General features: G+C 39.2%; 1 protein-coding gene across 2 annotated transcripts; it reads left to right on the top strand.

Moving 5' to 3' along the window:
* The first annotated feature begins 13,077 nt into the window (after window positions 1–13,077).
* On the top strand, window positions 13,078–22,952 carry LOC141809992 (uncharacterized). Of its 2 annotated transcripts, none has more exons than XM_074697280.1 (4): window positions 13,078–13,167; window positions 13,296–13,622; window positions 14,359–14,474; window positions 22,560–22,952. In XM_074697280.1, exons 1-4 carry the CDS (start codon window positions 13,101–13,103, stop codon window positions 22,644–22,646), a joined length of 597 nt encoding a protein of 198 aa, XP_074553381.1. In that variant the 5' UTR covers window positions 13,078–13,100; the 3' UTR covers window positions 22,647–22,952. The 2 variants fall into 2 exon arrangements, with proteins under 2 accessions (XP_074553381.1, XP_074553380.1); XM_074697279.1 differs by having other exon boundaries at window positions 14,356–14,474.
* The last annotated feature ends 248 nt before the right edge of the window (window positions 22,953–23,200 follow it).

Below are 23,200 nucleotides of genomic sequence, written 5' to 3'. Positions count from 1 at the left end.
GCTGTGGCTGATTCTTTTTAATTTCTTTCTCTGAAGTGAAACTGATTATATTTCTGGTTCCCATTCCACTTTGGATAAGCATAAATAGTGATCACATGGAGCCGAGTTATTTATGTCCTGTGTGTTGGAGCCTGAAGGCTGCGGCTGCTGAGAGCACAATCAGGCTCTCTGACTGAAAACCCTCCGAGCCAAAGTAATCACAAAAGCTCCAGCCCTTCCACAAGAGAAAAGGCTCGATGTGTGGATGACATCACTCGGAGGATATTTGGCTCTCTTTCTGACTGATTTAAGATGGACTTTTTCTTTTTTTTTTTGAGGGTGTTAAGACATTAAAGACAGGAGGTGGGTCCAAAAGGCAGAGTTGTAATATTACCTTTGAAACAACAGCACCACCTCATTCACAGATGTCTTTATATGGACATGCTCGTCTTAGTCTGAGGTTATTTTCCTTCTTTAGCATCAGGAGGAACATGCTGAGGGGAGACGGTTTGATTCATAGGCTCATGAAAGAACTATGTTACATTTTTCTTTGTTATTGTCATGTTATTTGGGAAAGCAAAGCTATCTTTGGATGTAAATTAAGTTAATTTTCTCTATTTTTTTCCAAAATACAACCCCAGGTTAGAAGAGATTGTATATCTAAATCAGGACTACTCTTGTCAAAAGACTTGGGGCCAATCCAAATTGTCACTTTTTCCCCTTCCCATTTACCCCTCCATCTATTCCTTCTATCCCCTTGGCAAAGGGGTAAAAACACATCTCTTAGAAAAAAGATGCCACTCGATTCCCACTACTTTATCACCCCTCTCTGATCACTGGTTGTGTTGAAGGCAGAGCCACGGTTTCCTCTCTTCCAAAGCAAACACATTTTTACAAAGTGATGATAAACTGATGTCAGATAAGGATGACACACTCACAGCAAACAGACTTCACTACCATGTACTGCATATCATGAGTGATGAGACAGCTAAGCTATGAAAAGCTAACGTTAAGCTAATTACAGTATTCAGAAGCTATATTATGTAGCCTCTGAATACTGTAACATTAGCTTTTCCTAAGTATCAATCAGTCTTTGTTCGTATGGTGCAAAATCATAACAAACGTTATCTCGAGACACTTTACAAAAGCATTAACAGGTCTAGACCTGTAAATGTAAATTTTATTAGCAGAAACCCAACATCAAGACAAGATAAGGAGTCTTATCTTATCTTAACCCAACATGAGTACAGAACTGTTTAGCATTTAGCAAGTTACAATCACAAGGAAAAACTTCCCTTTAACGGGCAGAAACCTCAGACAGACCCAGACTCATGTTAGACAGACATCTGCCTCAACTGTGTTGGGGTTAGAGACATATAGAGGAGAGTGGGAGACAGAGGTACAGCAGCAGGCCGTCCACATCACCGATCTCGAGGAACCTACAAGACAAACTCAGAGCCTCCCAGAGAGGTGTATGGTCAGTAACTATAACAGGACATTAAAACTAGAAGTTAGACTGACAGAAAAGAGGGAAACAGGAGCCCTGTGTCCCCGGCAGTCTAAACCTATAGCAGCATAACTAAGAGCTGGTTTAGGCTTGATCCAGCTCTAACTGTAAGTTTTATCAAAAAGGAAGGTTTTAATTCTATTCTTAAAGGTTGAGACCGTGTCTGCTCCCCTGACCTCAACCCGTAAGTTATTCCAAAGAAGAGGAGCCTGATAACTAAAGGCTCGACCTCCCATACTACTTTTAGAGACCCTAGGTACAACGAGCAGACCTGCATGTTGAGAACGCAATGACCTAGACGGATAATATGGAACGATTAAGTCTTTAAGATAGGATGGCCCGATGCCATTAAGCGCTTTGTTAGTCAGAAGAAGAATTCTAAACTCTATACTAGATTTTATAGGCAACCAGTGTAGAGACGCTAACACTGGAGAGATGTGCTCTCTCCTCCTAGTCCAAGTCAGTACCCGAGCTGCAGCGTTCTGAACCAGCGGAAGAGTCCTGATGGACTTGTTAAGACAGCCGGATAAAAGAGAGTTACAATAGTCCGGCCTAGAAGAAACTAAAGCATGGACTAGTTTCTCAGCATCGCTCCGAGACAAGATGTGTCTAATTCTCTTGATATTACAAAGGTGAAAAAATGCTGTCATTGAGACCTGTTGAATGTTAGAGTTAAAGGACAGGTCTTGATCGAAAAGAACTCCCAGGTTCCTGACAGTGGTGCTGGAAGCCAAGCTGATGTCGTCCGAGGTGGCGATGTTGCTCAAGAAAGCCTCTCTGAGATGTTTAGGTCCAAGAACAATGACTTCAGTCTTCTCTGAGTTCAGCAGTAAGAAGTTTCTGCTCATCCAGGACCTTACGTCGTTGAGGCATGCTTCAAGTTTAGAGAAGCAGTTGGTTTCTTCAGGCTTCATTGGCAAGTAAAGCTGAGTGTCATCTGCATAGCAGTGAAAGTTTATGGAGTGTGTCCTCAATATAGTGCCGAGAGGAAGCATATACAAGATGAAAAGAATCGGTCTAAGCACTGAACCTTGAGGAACTCCATACTGCACCCTGGTGTGCAAAGAAGATACATTGTTCACATGAACAAACTGATGTCAATCAGAAAGATTCGATCAAAGCAAAACTAAAGCGGTTCCTGAGATACCAAGAAGACCCTTTGATCTCTGCAGAAGAATGCCATGATCAATAGTGTCGAAAGCGGCACTAGGATTGAGCACAGAAAGAAGACCACTGTCCGAAGCCAAAAGTTGTTCGTTGATTATTTTCAGCAGCGCGGTCTCAGTGCTATGGTGGGCTCTGAACCCAGACTGAAAGACCTTGAAGAGATGTTGCTATGAAGAAACTCACAGAGCTGATTCGCGACAACTTTCTCCAAGATCTTAGAAATACAAGAGAGGTTGGATCTCGGTCTGTATTTGACCAAAGAGCCTGAATCAAGTAGACTTTTTAATAAGAGGCTTAATAACAGCAACTTTAAAAAGTTGGGGCACGTAGCCTGTCAATAACATCCTTTAATCATCCTTAGTGAAGAAGATCCGACCAAGGGAAAGACTTCCTTCAGCAGCCAAGTCAAGACAAGTCGATGGTTTGGCTGAAGAGACTGTTGAATCCAGTTCTGACAAGTCCACAGGTGAAAAGGAGTCCAAGAGTATCTTAGCTCTAAGCGACGTTTCCGCGATTTCGCCATTGGTCAAAGGTTCTACCACAGTTGCATTGAACACGTTACTTATTTTATCTCCAATCTTTAATATCTTATTGTTAAAAAAGGTTATGAAGTCCTCAATGCTATGCGATAGAGGAATGCATGGCTCAGTAGAGCTATGACTGTTTGTCAGCCTGGCTACAGTGCTGAAAAGGAATCTTGGATTGTTTTTATTCTCTTCTATAAGAGCAGAGTAATAAGTTGCACGCACAAGCCGCAAAGCCTTCTCATATTCATTAAGACTATTTGTCCAACACGAGCAGGACTCGTTTGTTTTAGTCGAGCGCCATATTTTTTCTAATTTCCTTGTTTTTTGTTTGAGCAGCTTATCTGTGTAATCATAATGAAATGCAGTTCAGTGAAGTGAAGTCTGTTTGCTGTGAATCTGTCACCCTGGTTGCTATCATTAGCTGAAGCTTTTTCTATAGCAGGGTTAGCTAGATCCTTATAACGAATGATTTCAAAGTTGCCCCCTCAAAAAATATAATATTTACGTGGAGTGGCAAAGTGTTGAATATCTGACAAAAATATATATCATGGGAATTTTGTCATACCCCTTCGTTTCAAGTGAGGTCCCAGTTTGTCTTGGTTTCAAGGGCTGCCCTTCTATGTGCCTGTATGGAATGCCAAAGACCAATGTGGGGAGAGCACACCTCCCCTCTCTTGTGATGATGGCAATTGTTGCCAGTGATGGAACAGTAAAAATGTTTACATAAGTGTAATAGTGCCCTTCACACAAGAATCCTACTTATTCACATGTACTTAGATAGACAGCAAAATCCTGTCACATGATGAAAATACATGACTAACTCTGCTGTTGCGTATGATCTTTTGGATTTGTTTTTTTGTTTTGTTTTTTACAGTAAAGCATCCCTACAGTTTTCACACCACTCTGTTTAAAGAGTAACTTTAAGTCAGGCCTGAGTAAAAATAACTGTCAGCATACATCTGGAGTCTGCTCTCTCCTCCTGAGCTGCCAAAAAGCTCCTGCTCTGTCAAACCCTCTGCTGCCTGAGAAAAGACTGTGGCACACACAGCGGTGTTTTAGCCTCTCATCTGCTGTGAAAGGCATGCAGAGGTCACCGAGGATCAGGAATAGAACTTCCTGTCCTGGAGAAATGCCAGGATGTTGGAAAGGAGTCAATGAAGGCTTGTTTTCAGTGAGAGCTGTACCCACAGGGGAATGTCCTGTGCTTTTTGTTTTACCTTAAGACACAGAGTCGGGCTGGATAGCTTCAGCTGCTGTCTTAATCTTTTTACACACCGCAAACAGACTGTAAACAGACTTTTTGAAGGTCAGGGGCGACAAAAATAACAACAAAGAAGGCACTTTTTGCTTTAGCGCACCTTTTGGTTTTCCACTTTGGCATGTTTTGGCTCCCATTAGCACACATTCTGCAACCTCTACTTTCAAAAGAGCCATTTTGCCTCAGCTCACCTGGATGAAAGTCATTCAAGAGCCGCAAAATATACTTCATCTTCACAATAAAGACAAAAAAGTGTATAACATTTTAGGCAAAGGAAAAAAAACGTAGTGGATAATTCTCTAAACAAGATTTGGAAAAAAAAGAAAAGAAAAATGAAATAAAAAAATGTGCAAAAAATTTGCAAATGTAAAAAAAAAAAAAAAAAAAAAAAAAAAAAACTGAAGTAAAAAAAAATGTTAAAAAAAAAAAAAAGAAAAAATGTAGAAGCTTTATTGCAAGAGGTTATACATATTTTGTACAACACAATGTTAAACTGTGAATTGTTTAGTGTCTGTTTTGTTATCATTTATACCCTCTGGAAGAAAAATTTGTAAAAAAAAAAAAAAAATACTGTCTATTTATTATATTTTTAAAGCTACAAGGAGCCACTGCAATGGAGTCAAAGGCCACATGAGGCTCCAGAGCCGCAGGTTGAAGACCCCTGCTCCAGTCCATTGATTGGTGGAAGGAGTTGTCACTTCCTGTGTGACAGCGGCTTCTGTATTTCTCCTGGCGGCATACAGCCTTCTCTGAACCAAACCTTGATTGTTCTTTGTAACAAAGAGGCACAAGCCGATCACAAAGAACACAAATTGCTTCAATTCAATCATTGCTCTTTGTTTACTGTGACAAATTTTTGTTTTTCTTTGATTTATCAGTGGGGCATGAGACACGATGAGAACTAGAGCCTTATTTAGCGGTGGCTTTGTGTGAAAGTAACGCGCTGAAAATTCTCTAAATGAAGCGTTAATGCAGACTGATATCAGATTTTTTTCTGCGGGAGTCCGTTTATTTGTGTTATTGGTCAAGTAAAATATGGCCCCGTCTGAGTGCAGAGGAAACCAGCTGACGAGCAGGGAGGGGGTGTTTGTTGCGAGCGCCCTGGGCTTCTTCTGCACAAAAACACTGCTGTAGGGGTAATTTCTGCCCTAAACCTTGTGATAGGACCCAACTTGTTCCATCCCGGAGTATCACTTTAATGTTAAAAAAAAAAGATCTGACATAACCCCAGTCTCCCCTACTGTATCTCTCTGCTGTAGAGAATGTATTCAGCGCTCTGGTTCTGCTGGTCAACAGCTAATCACTGAAACCATATTAGAATCAGACTCTGCTCTATCCCCCTTGATCATCCTACTAATCTTTCTACAAAGACAGGAGATTACCATTTTCCTCCCCCACAGCCATATGTCAGCTTATTTAACTGATGTCTGTGATGACTGAGTGTGAGCATCCTCCCCTCACTTCAATTTATTGACAAGGTTATTAAAGCATGTGGGCTCCAGGTGGGGCTGTGTGTGTGTGTGCACACGTGTGTGTGTGTGTTTGTGTGTGTGTGTGTGTGTGTGTGTGTGTGTGTGTGTGTGTGTTTGTGTGTGTGTGTGTGTGTGTGTGTGTGTGTGTGTGTGTGTGTGTGTGTGTGTGTGTGTGTGTGTGTGTGTTGTGTGTGTGTGTGTGTGCGCTCCCAGGGGAGGTAGAGGAGATGAGGGGGGAAATGAGGTGAGTCATCTCTGAATGACGCTGCAGGCAATCAGTCAATCAATACAACTCATTCAGACACAGTGCACTGACTCAGCAACTAATCCAGGATCTAGGGAGGAGCAGAGGGTGGAGCAGGAGGAGTGGGGGGGGGGGGGGGGGGGGGGGGGGGGGGGGAGAGGAGGACAGAACAAGAACACATGTTTTACCCTTTCATGGATGGGTCCACAACAGGGAACCATTTAAGTTAACTATAGTGCCATGTCTATGAGTAGTTTTTTCCTGAATTACCATTATTTTCCTCTGGAGGAGTAATTTTACTCATTTTAAAGTACAATTGTAAGGTTCAGAAGCAGAACTAGGAGTAAAATCACAGAAATAATTCTATTGGGAGTAAACTGTGTACCTACCCTCACCAGCTGGCTCATGATTACAATAACTGTTGAGTTACAATTTGCAAATAGTTTGAGTTTTAATGGTGGCGATGGCATTATGTGACCGTGAGTGAGGAGGGAACATGGTGGATATGAGAGCCTGTGATACATTGTGCTGTTACATGGTGGGTGTAGACTGGCTAGGCTGCACATGGCAGTCTGAGTTCCATGGTGTAGACTGGCTGTCTGTGCTTCACAGCATGGACAGTTTGTCCGTGCTTTACAGCGTGGACCAACTATTTGAGCTCCATTTAGCAATGGCCATGTACTTGATATATATATATATTAATGTTAATAAATTAGATGTATTGGTGGGCTCAGTTATGTTGGCCAAACTTAAAATAAAGTGAAAAAGAGATTTAACTTTTTTCAGCTTACAATCAAGTATCACTACTGGGACAGTATTTTAGCAGCACAGACAGCCAGTCGATGTGCGTTTACCATTTACCATTTACTGATCCACACCATGTGCTGCGTGGTGGCCTGTGCCCACTGTGCAAGATCCTGATGTACACCAGGTCTCATATCCACTGTGTTCCCTCACAGTTATCACACAGCCATTGCCAATTGTAACTTAACGGTTGTTATAACTGAGTGAGAAGTGAGCGCATTAGATATGAGACCCTGCCGTCCATTGGACCAACCCATCTTCATGGGTCCAATCAACTACTGCTGTGCTGAGGCCATAATGTCCCAGTGTTAGGGTTTTAAAACAGCCCACATTGAGTCATTTTTGATCCAACAGTTTTTAGAGAGCATGAGTGAAATACAACTTTATGAAATGACATCCAGCTCTTCTATCAATGAGTGAAACAACTCTACTAGTGATGGGATGTTCTGCTGTTTTCAGAGAGCCGGTTCTTTTGGCTGGGCTCCCAAAAAGGAGCCGTCTCTTTCGGCTTCTGAACGCCTCCTGATATAGTATTATATGTCTGATATTTTTGCCCAACCTGGTAAATATGGACTGTTTGTGTATTGATAAACTCTACTGCATTCAGTGTTTTCACAAGAAGCCTCATATCGCCTCATTTTGTACATTTTTACTCTTACAAAAGTAGGCATTCGTATTTTCGTTGAACATTTTAATCAGACATTTTTTGCACAAAAAAACAATCAAAAGATGCTGATCCAGTTGCTGCTTCATATTTACATGTTTTTGCAACACAAAGGTGCTTTACATGACATAGTGTCCCACTCTCTGCTTTCATATAATGGTATGATCTTATATCCTCATATGCATAGCTAACATGCTGTCAATCAAAACAAAGTTCTGCCTTGAGCAGAGCTAATGGATCGAGTGAGAGCTGAGCAATGAAAAGACAAATGTTGGGAGCCGACTCCCACTCGATGGGAGTCAGCTCTTCTGATTCACTATTAGCTCTGAGAGCTGCATCTTTCTTTCTAAACTGTACATCCAATGGAAATCAACTCTTAAAGGGGACATATCATGCTTGTTTCTCCTTTTCACTATGCCAGACTAAGATGCCTGTAAAGCATTTCTGCCCTCAGTACAAGTCATTTAGTTCCTTCATTGCCCCACAATAGCGTTCTCAATATCCTCATTTTAGGCCATTCTGAAGATCTAATTGAAACGCTCCGTTTCCAGAATGACCTCCAGTAACCTCGCAACGTCACAGCCCTTTGTGCTCTGATTGGTCAGTTCTATCAGAGGGGCGGAGGGGGTAGAGCCAGGGGGCGGTTTTTGCAGCATGGCAGTATTTACAAAATTGCCATATTGGATGGGGCAGACTGAGTGAGTTTGCTGTTTGCCAAAACTTCACCGTAAGGCATTGATAGCACTAATAAAATGGCAGAGTGTAGGATACGTCCTTTTGTATTGGACCCCGAGTCAGACCCGGATGGTTCTGCAGCTCAGGAGGAAGAAAATCCACCTCCACACAGATCATCTCAGGACGCTTCAGTGTGGTGAGTCAAACTGGTACTGTAACATGTATAGTTTATACCTGGAAATATAGGCAGACTTCACCAATTAACTATTTCTATAACAGGGCTCCATCCTGCTCCTTCACTTTTCTCTGTCTGTTTTATCCATCATGCTGAAAGTGTAGTCGAAAGATCGCCTCTACCGTCAGTTCCTCACTATGTTATTACCCCAGCATTATTGTGGTCCAGGTTTACAGTGCATGTCAGAACAAGCATGCAAATATCACAGTCTCACAAGTATTACGACATCTGCTAAAACTACAGTGTTTTAACTGCTTATTCACCATGTAAAGCCGAGCTGCTCAGCAGAGCAGAGTTCCTGCATCCAGCACTCAGCCAGTCGGCTCTTGGTGGGTGTATCCCTCGGTGGCGGTTGTGTGACTAACTGACATCACAGAGGAGGAGCTGCTTTATCAGATTACGCCAATAAAAAAAAGGATCCTTGTGTCGTCACGTCAGTCGAAATCTCGCGGCCAAATGGCAATGACCTATTTTCAGAGGCATCAAATCTCGTTCTAGGATATCAGAAAAAATACAATATCCCATATTTTGAAAATTAAGGGTCGTAAGATCTTGTTTTCAAATTTATTATATTATATGTAAGTATTAAATCGGGGATCAGCATGATATGTCCCCTTTAATTGAGTAAAACAGCTTCAGGCTATGTTTTATTTTATGCTACACAGAGTCAATTATCTTCACGAGGAGTTAAATTTATGCATTAAATGGAGTAAAAGTAACAACAGCAATAGCCAATTTTACTCCATGTAGTCTGAGATCATATGTTCTCTTTTTTTAGAGTGAATTTTTTTTTCAATTTGAGTAAAATTTAATTAGACAAATTTACTGTGTATGTTTCTTTCACATTATTCATGAAAGGGTTAATGCGTTGTTGAGTCACAAAAAGCCAAAAGATTAATACAAAGCAGACTTATTCTGGTGGCAGAAACTATTTTCCTGCCACCAGAATAACTCTGCTTTGTATTAATCGGCATCCTGTCCTCCCCGTGACCAAAAACAGAGACTCTTGATTGTGTTACAGAGTCAAAAACATTTCGTTTCCACGCCACCAGAAGCCCTCAACAGGAAGCAGCGTTTGCCAAGTACACAGGCCTGTTTCAGCAGCACCAAAGGGAGCATACATCTCCCCCAACGCTGAGCCTGCTTCTTCCTCACATGCATGATGGGATGAGACAGGAGGAGGAGGAGGAGGATGGGGAGAAGAGCGGAGACCTTTCTGTTCCTCCTGTCCCAAAGGATGCTGGAGAGGACGGGGTTGTTTTGTTGAATTTATCCCCAAAGACAGGGGAAGCTTTTATAAACGTTATTGATGTTGAGTTTACAGTTCTCTTAGGACTGTGATGACTTAATGGGGTTTGTGGACTTCATTTCAGCTTCAAATTACAATGGTTGCAGTAGTAAATCCTGTCAGCATGAAGTCACAGAGAATTTCAGTGTTTAGACACAATTTTTCATTTTACAGATACCAAACAACAAAATCACTAAATGTCACAAACACACTTTGATATTACTGAAGGACTACAAAAAGGCTGCTTTGTTGATTTGTTTTAAATTATTCATGGTCATTCCTCTGAAAACACAGTGATGACTTAAGGGCAGATATTGATTTTGTGTATAATAAAACCATTTACCAGATGTTTAAGTCCCATCCTGATGACACACAGGATGTTTAAATGACTAAAAGGTTATGTGTCGTCAGTGTTTGGAAGTGATGCATCAGCCCCACTGGCAGCTGTTAATGCTTATCAATACTGGGTTAAATAGCTCCAAAAAGCAGTTCTAACACAGTTACACAAAAAGAGACAAATAAAATGCAAGTGTATGCTGCATTTAGCTAGTATCTGCAAAGTATTTCAATTATTCAGTATTGTGTTTGTTACCTGGGACAGGAATTCCCCCTGAAAAACATGGTGTGCGTACAAAATTCTGCTCTTTTGTTCAATACAGGATGTAGAAGTGGAATATCTCAAAGAAAATCTGAAGATGAATCCTTTCTTAATGTTTCAGAGAGCTTGAGGGGTACGTTTAAGGTTAATTTCTTTATCTTTTGGGCACTGTAAGAAATTGCTGTAAGAAAGTTAATGAGAAATATCCAAAAGTTCGTAAAATACAGCACTGAGAAAAATTTCAATCCTGCTGCCAGTATTTTACCGTTATTCTTCAGCAAAGTCAATTTTTTTGAGAAAATGTTTTGTAACCATGGGCTCTAATTTCGTGGCGTAGCGCAGGGGGCGCAAGCCTGGCGCACCCTGCGCAGTGCTAATTTCATGCAGCGCACTGCCGTGCACTGGCGCAGTGACGATTTCGTGCAAAAAACAGCGCAGAAAGTGCGCTGAAAGCTCGCCAGCTCCAATCTGGTCTATTCTCAGTGCAAAGCGGAGTGCACCCTCCGCAGCTGTAATTTGGTGACAGGCGCACATGTGTGCTCACGTCAACAAAGTCTCAGAGGCAGGTTTCCAGAGTGTCAGGCACATTTTAATGCAATAAACAATCACAGCAATCACTATTTAATGTAACTGTCTGAACCAGCATATACATTTGTATCTTTATTAACTGTCCCGTCACATCTGATGTCAGATTAAAGCCGTTTGTCATCATGGAAGTCTCTATCCCCGTGTCCTGACTGACAAATGACACATGGACAACTGCACACACAAAAGGCTCCTTAGTTGCCCCATAATGTTCAGGAGAGAATTAGGGCCACTGGGGAAAAAAAAAGGTCCAAAATTTTTTTCCATTTTTCAATTTTCAATTCTTTAATCTCAGAAATCAGACATTTTTCTCAGAATAAAAAATAATAGACCTCGATTTTTTTTTAAATCAATTTTTATGGTTTTTTTTTTTCTTTCTTTTATTTTTTTAAATATATTTTCACACCCAGCAGCCCTAAACATGGTGGTGGGCAGGTGTCAGCAGATTTGCAAAAGCAACAACATGGATGTAAGCCCAACAACACAAATACAAAAACCATAACACAACACAAGTACAGCCACAACAGATGTTAAAAGAGGTTAGTTATCCAACAGCACAGAAAGGTTGTGAAAGTAAGTAAATGATTGTTTTCTTTTATACCTTCAGCTATGATAAATATAGCACTGAGGCTAACTTTTTGATTCATAAAGCTAAATACAAGATGGCGTATGACTGGTAAATAGAGAAATGAAAGTACTATGAAGGATGTCACAAGATAAGACCCCTACAATTTTTTTTTTTTTTTTTGTCATAGATGAAGTTATAACTTTTGTTGTGTTTTTGTTCTTGCATTCGTGTTGTGGCTTTTGCAAGTCGTCTGACACCCAATGGACACCGTACAAATCCTCTTCAGTCCTGGCCATTTTAACCACTTTTAAGCTATCAAAATTTTACGGATGCCTCGGGACATGAATATTTATCATTTAAGGACTGATCAAGATTTTATTCAACATAAAAACTAACATGAGAGTGAACATTTCAAATTATCCTGAGTCAACGCTGGCTTTTCTTGGATGGGATTCAAAGTTACCCTTGAACTCTGTCACTACATAAAAAATATACATGGACTTGTACAGTTTCATATTTTCAAAGGAAAAAAAAGACAACAACAATGACTACAAAAAAAACCAGTTTTCATCAATTTGGCTTTCACTGGAAGATCAAGAAATCTTTTTTAAGAACAATTTCGACCTTCGATAAACATTTCTAACACCTTTACTTAAAAAAAAAAACTGTGTCTAAACATATAGGGTCACTATGGGAAAATTCATAAAAACATCAACTGAAACAGCAACACTTATGTTTTTATTGTTGTGAATGTCAAAAGGGTTCATTACCCAATCAGAAAATGTCATAAATCTTTGGTGAATGGACAAGAGGAAATCTCATCAAACAGCTCATTTATCAAATATTTAACTCCAGCACGTGAGTTTTGCAGATGTACAGAGTTTCAGGTGTTAAGATCTTCAGATTTTCTCTCTAAATGGTTCATATTCAGACACAGCAGTCTCACTCTGCTGCCACCAGAGGGCACTGCAAACACAAGTCCTCCACGCTCTGCTTAAACCAAACTTCTGCCCTATTTCTGCTGTGGAGTGTGTGCTGACTTTTATTTGATACAGTAATGTTTGAAAAAACAGGATCTGCTGCTTTCATCTCGTGTCTTATGACTCAGTGCGGTCTGATGAGGAACCTCGTCTATCACGTCTTCTTCACTCTCACTTCCAAAAAAGTTGGATATTTTTTGATGACTTGTGAAGTATTACTGTCTCACTCTATTGTGAGGGCCTCTTCTTTCTTTCTCATGTTCCCTCGTCTGCCACTAGAGGGCACTGTTTGTATATAACAGGGGACTTTCTCTTCTATAAAAACTGGAATAAATGTATAAATTTTATTTATATGAAACTTTTTGGGTCAGCATTGAAGAGAGTTTGTTTCTAATCTGACAACACATCTGGCTGTCAACATCCTGTTCACATCAGAGTGTGGTGGCGGTCCCACATTGCTCCATGTCTGGTGGCGAGGGTTAAAAGACACACGTTTCCTACTTGAGTGTTAGATGCAGATCTGCATGTTGTGAGAAAGTCATCGTCAGTATGTCTGCTGTTTGCTTAAAGCTCTTAACCATCCTTTCTGTCTGCTGCACAGCGCTCAGTGCCTCAGGTGAGACTGCTTTTATACTTTAATGAGTCACAACTGATGTTTTTTTGTTAGTTTGGTTCATATTATCATATAAAAGGTATAAAAACAGGATAACCCTTCCCTTCATGTTTCTTTGTCTGTCTATGTAGAGAGCAGTGGAGCAATCTGGAAAGATCCAGGAGACTCCATCACTATCCAGTGCAGGTTCCCTACCAAAGACCAGAGCTACATGTACCTAAAGAAAGGTCTTAATGATTTTGACGTGTTCTTCAGACAGAAAGGGTCAGAAAAGGATACGATAGCAACAGGTTTCAAAAGCAGACTTCAGACACATGGAGTTTTTCCAAATGTGGACATTCTGATCAGAAACTTGACCTCTGACGACACTGATCCGTACTGGTGCGAGTACCAGAAGATTAGCATGTCCCCTCAAAAAACCAAAGGCCAGGGGTCTGTCCTCCTGGTGGTGAACCGTGGTGAGTCTCTGTTTATCTCTTTTATCATCATCATTGCTCAGGAGAAGTCTCATAACTGTATATAATGATAATAATAGTGATAATAAATAACTTTATATAGCACCTTTGAAAACAAATCTATTACAAAGAGCTTTGGCACACAAAAAATGGCAGAGAATCTGAGAATAGAATATCAGGCTCAGGGAGGTTGGAGGTGAGTGAGACATCAAACAGACATAATAAAAAAATAAAATAAAAAGTGAATAAGTAAAGAGAAAAAGGGGAAAATGATGAACAATGGCATTAAGACATGAAACAGTGCTGTGTGACAGACGTCTTCTGGTATGTCAAGCTTATCTTATCACAGAGTTTTGTTTGTAAGTCCAGTGAGTTGATTAATGGGTCACATTAAACCTGTAATGACGACATTAATCTGAGCAGCTCAACTTTCAAACCTCACCTCTCAACCTAAATAACAATTTTTTACATTCTATACATTCAGATGGCCAGTCTAAGCTACTGTTGTGTTTAATTTTTTAAACCAGTAGGTATGTTAGTTTAAATCTTGGTGTATATATCTCTTCCATTTCCATTATTTATATTTTGAATGCTTATTTATATTTTGAATGCTTATTTACCCTGTATCTGTTTTTTGTCCTACTGGCTCTGACAGTTGCTGCTGTAACACCACAATTTCCCAGGTCTGGATCAATAACTTGATTTTAATCTGTTTTATTATTCTATATTTCTTTAGCAGAATCTACTGCACAGCAGTGTGGGGAACCAAACAAGGACCTGGTCCTGGTGTCTGTGGTGATCTCTGCCGTTGTGCTGCTCGGTATCCTCCTGGCTTTCTTCGTGTGGATCATCAAGGTAACACTGCCTCTAAATGTGTGTGTGTGTGAGTCAGTGTGTGGGTGAATATGTGTGATTAAGCTGATTGTGATGAGCCATGACTCACAGACGCTTCTGAAACTTGAGGGAAGTTTCCATGTTCCTGTTATTCTAAACCAAGAAAAACACATGAACGTGGTTTGTTGTAGTTCTTCAGTTTTGTGTGAAGCAAGAAGGTACAGCTTCTGTTCACACCATTTAACTGTGCTGATCTTCACTGCGTGCTCGGTTTCGAGGTTAGGGTTTGTGTTGCTGTTGACTTGAACCACATCCTAAAATGGATTTTGTCCTCAATTTTGTCTTTGTTTATTTTAACCCAAAGAAATCATCTAAGTCGACCTCATTTGTAGTTATGACCTATTTTCTTAGAAAAAAAATGATATCGGTCTGATCATTATCCTGGATTCTCCAAAAGATATGACAATTAGATGTGGCTAAAATGCAATGTGAACATGGCGGTGGCAAATTTTTATTTTTTAACTCTTGGCATATTTGACCTTTAACATGCACTCCATGAAATACAAATGCAAAAAAATATTTTTTCAGTAAAATTGTCTTGCTGCCTCTTCATTTAGCAACAATTCAGGTTTTATTCAGATTAGCCAACCAGGAAGCAGATATGTAAGTCAACCAGCTTGTTGAGCTGCTGTTGAGGGTCATTTTGTCTTTATATGCAAGCCAATGCTGCACAGATTCAAATAATATAAATATTGAAGCTGTTTGATGTATATTTTCTAACCACTTCTTAAAGTGATACTCAGGGATGGAACAAGTTGGGTCCTATCACAAGGTTTAGGGCAGAAATTACCCCTACAGCAGTGATTTTATGCAGCAGAAGCCCAGGGTGCACGCACCAAACACCCCCTCCCTGCTCCTCTGCTGGTTTCCTCTGCACTCAGACGGGGCCATTTTTTACTTGACCAAAAACAAAAATAAACAGACTCCCATCGAAAAAATCTGATATCGGTCTGCACTCACGCTTTATTTAGAGAATTTTCAGTGTGTTACTTTCACACAAAACACCGCTAAATAAGGCTCTAGTTCACATCGTGTCTTAAAACAGCGCTACCTCTGCTGCGTGAATGCAGACTGATATCAGATTTTTTTGGTGGGAGTCTGTTTATTTGTGTTTTTGGTCAAGTAAAATATATAAGTCTGAGTGCAGAGGAAACAGGCAGAGGAGCAGGGAGGGGGTGTTTGGTGCGTGCGCTCTGGGCTTCTGCTGCACAAAATCACTGCTGTAGGGGTAATTTCTGCCCTAAACCTTGTGATAGGACCCAACTTGTTCCATCCTGGAGTATCACTTTAAGAGGTGGTTAGAAAATATACATCAAACAGCTTCAATATTTATATCATTTAAATCTGTGCAGCATTGGCTTGCATATAAAGACAAAATGACCCTCAACAGCAGCTCAACAAGCTGGTTGACTTGCATATCTGCTTCCTGGTTGGCTAATCTGAATATAACCTGAATTGTTGCTAAATGAAGAGGCAGCAAGACAATTTTACTAAAAAATATTTTTTTGCATTTGTATTTTATGGAGTGCATGTTAAAGGTCAAATATGCCAAGAGTTCTAAAACAATTTTTGCCACCGCTGTGTTCACATTGCATTTTAGCCACATCTAAATGTCATATCTTTTGGAGAATTCAGGATAATGATCAGACCGATATCATTTTTTTTTTCTAAGACAATAGGTCAAAACTGCAAATGAGGTCAACTTAGATGATTTACTTGGGTTAAATGAATAGAGAAAAGATTGAGGACAAAATCCATTTTTAGATGTGGTTCAAGCCAACAGCAACACAAACCCTAACCTCGAAACCAAGCACGCAGTGAAGATCAGCACAGTTAAATGGTGTGAACAGAAGCTGTACCTTCTTGCTTCACACAAAACTGAAGAACTACAATATACCACGTTCATGTGTTTTTCTTGGTTTAGAATAACAGGAACATGGAAACTTTTCGTATGAGTAATGTGTTCATAAGTAGGTAAATACCTAAAATAATGTATGTGTAGCTTCCAAAAGTAATGACTAGCAGTGGTTCATAAATGGGAACAAAATAATAAATCAGGACGTTGAACTCATCTGCTCACTGACTCCTTAAATCGGTGCGCCGCACGAAATTAGCACTGCGCAGGCTGCGCCAGGCTTGCGCCCCCTGCGCTGCGCCACGAAATTAAAGCCCTTTCAGTTAGCTGAATGTGAATATATAGCAAAAGTAGTTTTCAGAGTTTGTAATACAGTAAGATGGTAGCTGAAAGAAGTCAACTGTGCTGTTAGAAGGCCTTTTAAAGTTTAAGAAGTTACTGTTTTTCTGAAAGACAAATGAATTAATGATGGACAAACGCTGCATTTGCTCTTCAGCGACAATTAACCACAAGAGTGGGATGAGACATGAGTGAAACATGAGGGACAACCAGACAGGAGGTAAACACAAGGAGAACTAAACCAAACACAGAGTAACAAAGCCAATGAAACACAAGGAAACACATAAAGATCAACCACGGCCTCATTAACACAACAATGTTTCATCGGAAAACGCTAAAAGGAAAATAATATCTGAGTTTACACAGAAATGCCAAGGGACTGAAAACACTGTAGTAAGCATGCCAGGCCTGTAGATGGCGCTGTAACTGTCTTGTCCAGATGTCGCTTTTGGGAGATCTTCACCGAAGTAGAGTTGAGCTGATCATCTGGTGCATTGGAGAATTCTAAGAGCAGAAGTGGAGCAACAGATGCACATTTCGTTGAAAGACAATCAGCAGATTCAGCAGATTGAGCAGCACAAGCACAACATGGTAGACCGCGATGATCGGAACAACAAGACTGCCCTTACAAAAAAGAAGTTTATTAAAGTATGCTATTAGTATACTTATTTTCAAGACAGTACACTTTCAGTTTACTTTCAATGTACTTATCCCAGGTATACTTAACAAAGTAATGTGTAAGCATACTTAGATTATACTTAAAAGTATATTTAAAAGTCCAAGTATACTTAGCCTATAGTTAAAAGTATAAAGAAAGTCTAAGTATACTTGGCTTTAACTGAGAAGTATAAGGAAAAGTCTGTGTGTTTGGCATATACTTAACCTTTTGATCAAGACATACAAAGGAAAAGTATAGTAAGTAGTCAAACTTACATAACGTTCAAGTGAATTTGGGTTGTAGCTGTGCCTATTCTATTCTGTGCTTTTTCTATTCTTTTATTTTTAGGTTCAAAAACAATAAATAAAAACTCAAATATAAGTATGATGTTAAGTTCACTTAAGAAGAACTTCAGAGTATACTTACAGTTTAAAAACTATTAAACTAGCAGCGTATTGAATTTTTTTTTACTATATTGAGACTTGAAGTATACCTAAGAGTGCACTTTCATAGACTACAAAGTGGTTTGGAAGATTATAAGTTGTATACTTGCAGAATACTAGTAGTATGATACTTGTAGTATTGTTGCAATACCAAATAAAACTTTAATATGACCGAGCTGTGTACTCAAAGTTTACTACTCTTAACTTGACAACATACTTTTAGTATTCTCTTAGTATACTTTTATGAACTAAAGGTAGACTACTATCATATAATTAGTGGACTTAAAGTGTACCAGCAGTACACTTCACAGTATACTTTCACAAACGGAAAAGTGTGCCAGAAGTATGTAACTAGTAAATTTAAAGTGTATGTGTAAGTTTCGTTACTTGCAGTACTTGCAGTACAAAATAAAACTTGAATACAAACTAGTAGTGTACTCAAAGTTTACTTCTTTTAACCTAAAAAAAATACTTATAGAATACTTTTTTAAACTATAATGGGCCAATTTAGTCCCAATAAGTATTGAAAAAGTACACTGGTAAGTAAACTACTAGTATATTAATATTAGTACACTTGCTGTAAAAAAGTGTACTTGAAAAATACACTTTGCCTTTACTTCAGTATACTTAATAAAATAAACTTGAGTTATGTTTCTTTTTTGTAAGGGTGTTGTGCTGTTGTATATGCTCGCACAGTGCGGAGCGTGACGTCAGCGTTTAAGAAAAAATTCACTCTGGAAGTCGTTTCCAAAAGTTTGCATCTTATGTCGGCTAAAACGCAGTTTCTGTGTAAACTTTTGAGTTTCACCCTAAAACCGTTGTCATGTAAATGGGGAACACAAGGCTCCCATGAATAATTACAAAGAAACACCAAAACACTGAAACAAAGGGAAACTTAAACCCAGAAATCAACAAAAAGCAAACTCATGACAGAAGCATCACAGTCAGATTATTTTGCTCAGTCAACTCTGCCATTAAGTCCAAAATAAAACACAAACAACTCTCTCTGAGTTCATGATTAGTTTGTAATGAATCAATGAAAGTTAAAAAAAAAAAAACAACCTAAATAACAGCTTTCAGAGTTTAAGTAATCCTTTTTAAATTAACTGAAGTTCAAAATAAAACAGTTTAACTGATCCATGTTGTCCGAACAGGACTTGGCGCACATTTGCTCTGGTGTCAAACCACAGAAATGTAGCGCCATCTATTGGCGAAGAGGACTTACTACATATCAGATCTTTTTGGGTTCTGGTTATCAGCAGCCTTTACGAGTACTCAGTACATTGAAATTAGGCTGATATCGCCTTGATACTGATGCCAGGTATCTGTACTCGACCATTCCTGGTAAAAACAAGTTTGATCAACACCTGTAGATTCTTTGGATGTAGTGCCATCACCAATACTTTCCTTCTGTTCCTTAGGCTGAGGGAACCTGGAGATGTGTTGTATACAACAATAAATTATTTACTCAATTTTAAAAAGATAAATGAAGAGAAAATATATTTATATTCTAATGATTTACAGTTTTAAAGTTCTAAAATTAAAACTATAAAAACGATTCAAACTATGATTCTCTTTGTTGAAGTCTTCCTGAAGCTCAGCTGTCAGAGACCCATGCCTCAGCTTTCAGTGAGTGGGAACATCATTTCTAAATCCTGCCCCTTGACAAACTGTTTGTTTCAAGAACTTCTTACCAGCCTCCAGTATCCGCCCCTGCCCTCTCTATTTATAGTGTCATAAAAGCACCTAAAACATGTTAGGTTACAGTGACGCTCACATCCTTTCTCAGATGACTTGTCTGTTTTTCGCCAGGGATTGAATATTGTAACCAAACATTACTGAAGCTTCAGCATAAGGTTATTCAAACACTCTGAGGTCATTTTGCCAGTAAATCATTATTGTTTTCTGTTAACAGGACAAATGAAAAACAATGAGAAAAATTTACATTATAGTGAACAGGGACAGCCCCTGCACTTATTTTTTTCCCTGAAATAAAAATCTCTGAACCAAAAGTGAAAGGGTTTGGGTTCACCTGGTTCCTCAAATATAATGAAAAAAGAAAAGGTTTAATCTTCGGCTTCCCACACATTTTTCTAATTCTATGCAGACAAGATTATTGACAAGTGTCCAAAAGATCTTTCTTTTATGCACACAAGACAAAAATGATAACATTTTGAATGATTCTTCTTTTTATTCATGTAGATGACAACTTCAACAATTAAAAATACAAACAACAAAACAAGACAATAACCAGGTTCTCAGTTTACATGACTGAAAAGGAGGAAGAAGTCAAAACTCATCTCACCCTGCCACTTAAAATGTTGCTATACTTCCTGACTAATTCTATAACACTGTCTAAGATTTACAAACAATTTTTAATCATGTACAGTGAATATACAACATATTTACACAGAAAAAAAGAATCATATTCATTCTTGCTTTACAAATGTATTTATCACACCCTGAGAAACTTATGCTCAAAATATTTTTTACTTCTGCACTCAGTCTGTTCCACAGTTGAACCCCACACAGTTATACAGAAACTTTTTAATGCTGTACACACGTCTAACCTTTAGGTTTACCTTTTCCCTTAAACCACAACACCCCCCACCCCTTCATGAAACATTTTCTAAATGTTTCTTGGCAGTAAATTATTCTTGCCTTTATAGAGTTGTTGAGCTGTTTTGTGATCAAGTCAAAAAAAATTCAGAGATCTAGATTTGAAAAAGAAGTTGTTTGTGTGATGATTGCTTTTTTTTGCTGAATGAAAAGTGGTTAAGGGGAAGTTTGACAAGTATGTCCCCATGTCAGTAAAGTGAAGCATTTAAGTGATACTCCGGGATGGAACAAGTTGGGTCCTATCACAAGGTTTAGAGCAGAAATTACCCCTACAGCAGTGTTTTTGTGCAGCAGAAGCCCAGGGCGCTCGCACCAAAAAATTACGCAGGAAAACAGGAAAAAAAGTAATCTGGAAAAAAACAAAAAACAAAAAAAAGAATAAAAACAGAAATAATTATAACAAAAAACACAACCAATAAAAAAAATATTAATCAGAAAAACAAAATTAATTACCACAAAAAACAAACCAAAGAATAAATTACTCTGAAAAACCTGAGTTGTTTTTTCTCTTTAAGTGAATGCAATACGCTTCCGTATAGACCCACCGAAAAAAATCTGATATGGGTCTGCATTCATGCTTTATCTAGAGAATTTTCAGCGCGTTACTTTCACACAAAAACACAGCTAAATAAGGCTCTAGTTCTCATCGTGTCTCTTCATCCTGGCAGACTACCTGGGGGCGTCGGTGGTGCAGTTGGAGAATGCGCTTGGCCGTTGATCGGAAGGTTGCAGGTTCAAGCCCAGCTCTAGGTGACATATGGCGACGTGTCCTTGGGCAAGACACCACTGACACAGGAGTGGGAGCAACCCCTAGTTGCTCCCACTCCTGTGTCAGTGGTGTGTGACTGGGTATGAAAGGGAATGTGTTAGAGATACTGATGGATAGCTATCATAGTAAAAATTGGATCCATCAGTGAGTGAATATGCGCGTGAATGGGTGTGGATGGATAAGTGTGACCTGTGGTATAAAGCAGCTTTGAGTGGTCCATGACTAGAAAAGCGCTATATAAGCTCAAGTCCATTTTACCATTTACCATTTACTACCTGCATTTGTTGATATCTGGCACGTCGCGCGTGCGGACTGATACACTAAGCAGCGAGTGCCTCGTAGCCAGCTGTGGCTCTGCAGCGGAGGTGGCGCCGTTTTACAACACAATGAGAACTAGAGCCTCATTTAGCAGTGTTTTTGAGTAGAGTAACGCGCTGAAAATTCTCTAAATAAAGCATGAATACAGACCAATATCAGATTTTTTCGGTGGGAGTCCGTTTATTTGTGTTTTTGGTCAAGTAAAATATGGCCCCGTCTGAGTGCAGAGGAAACCGGCAGAGGAGCAGGGAGGGGGTGTTTGGTGTGAGCGCTCTGGGCTTCTGCTGCACAAAAACACTGCTGTAGGGGTAATTTCTGCCCTAAACCTTGTGATAGGACCCAACTTGTCCATCCCAGAGTTTCACTTTAAAGATAAAACGACAAAGTTGTTTTTCACACTTTTGTGTCATATGAGACCTATAAAGCTTCAAATAATGTCCTGTGAGTGTGGGAAAATCTACACCGACACAGTGATAAAAAGAGTTTTGATAAAAGAGGGGTCAGTAGCATGTGTGTAGAATATATCACCTTTACATATACAGTAACTGTTTTTAGGAAGTTATGAATGTATATGAAAAAAAAAACAGTACATGGAAACAAGGGAAGTCATCCCTGAAAACCCGTCCATTGTAAAAGTATTGAATAGGATTTCAAAATGACATGCAAACAAAAGCTGAAATCAAGGAAGGTATCATCAGCATAAAACATGACTTCACCTAATTTTCAAAAGTTTTTAAAAAGACAAGACTTTTTGTATAAACTGTAAATAAGTCAGAGCCCAGAACTGATCCTTAAAGAGCAGCTTCAAAGCTTTCTCTCTGTACTCTTTAAAAAGTCATTCTGAAACTGTTTGCGAGCAAATGACTCAGATCAGATTCACACTGAAGGAAGTTTCTGACAAAACAGAGTTTTAAAACTTTTACCTTTACTTCAAATAAAAAAAGGAGGAAATAGACACAGTAAACAGAAGGTTTTTTGTTTTAAAAAGTGTCTGGTGTTTTGTTACAGCATGACATCAAACTTACTGACCGCAATGTGTTTACAGACCAAGGCTCTGCGCACCACAGTGAAACCACAGCGTGTCAGCAACAACGATGTTTACGAAGATATGCGAGGCACAGTCAGACGCTGAAGCCGTCACCATGCAAGAAGCCATCCTGAGCTCCATGTCTGCACAGCCAAGGTGATGCATGCGAGCAAATGTAGCAACTCAGCAAGTTGTCTGACCGTGTGTCTGTTTGTCGATGACTGAAAGCGGCAAGAACTGTAAGAGATACAAACCTGCACTGTGTCTGAAATGTTTGCCAAGATGTACAGAGGGCATAACACAACTTTATTACATACAAGCACATACACCTGTCTCAGTTTGTCTGTGTTAAAGTGTCAGTCATTTTCAACTGGAACATGAGCTGGTCCAGATCATTGTATGTACTTTTTTTAATGTCAATATATGTGTTCTCTCATTTATTTTGTAAAGTAAAAAATTACTTTTTAATGGATGACGTCTCATTTCACTTTTTTTATTAAAATGCATCACAACCAAAAGTTTTTATAACAACATTTAAGTTGTCTAAATAAATATATGTTTTATTATTTTTTTTGAATGATGAACTGTCTGATGTAATTTATTTTTCCAAGTTGTCTCTTTTTATATGGATACAGTGTAAAACAAACACTAAAAAAGAT

This window comes from Halichoeres trimaculatus, unplaced genomic scaffold (genome assembly GCF_033239565.1).
Source record: "Halichoeres trimaculatus isolate MK-OKI-2021-1 unplaced genomic scaffold, fHalTri1.1 fHalTri1_scaffold_20, whole genome shotgun sequence".
Taxonomy (NCBI): Eukaryota; Metazoa; Chordata; class Actinopteri; order Labriformes; family Labridae; genus Halichoeres; species Halichoeres trimaculatus.
Note: the sequence above shows the minus strand (reverse complement) of the source record. Positions and strands in the feature narration are given on the sequence as shown.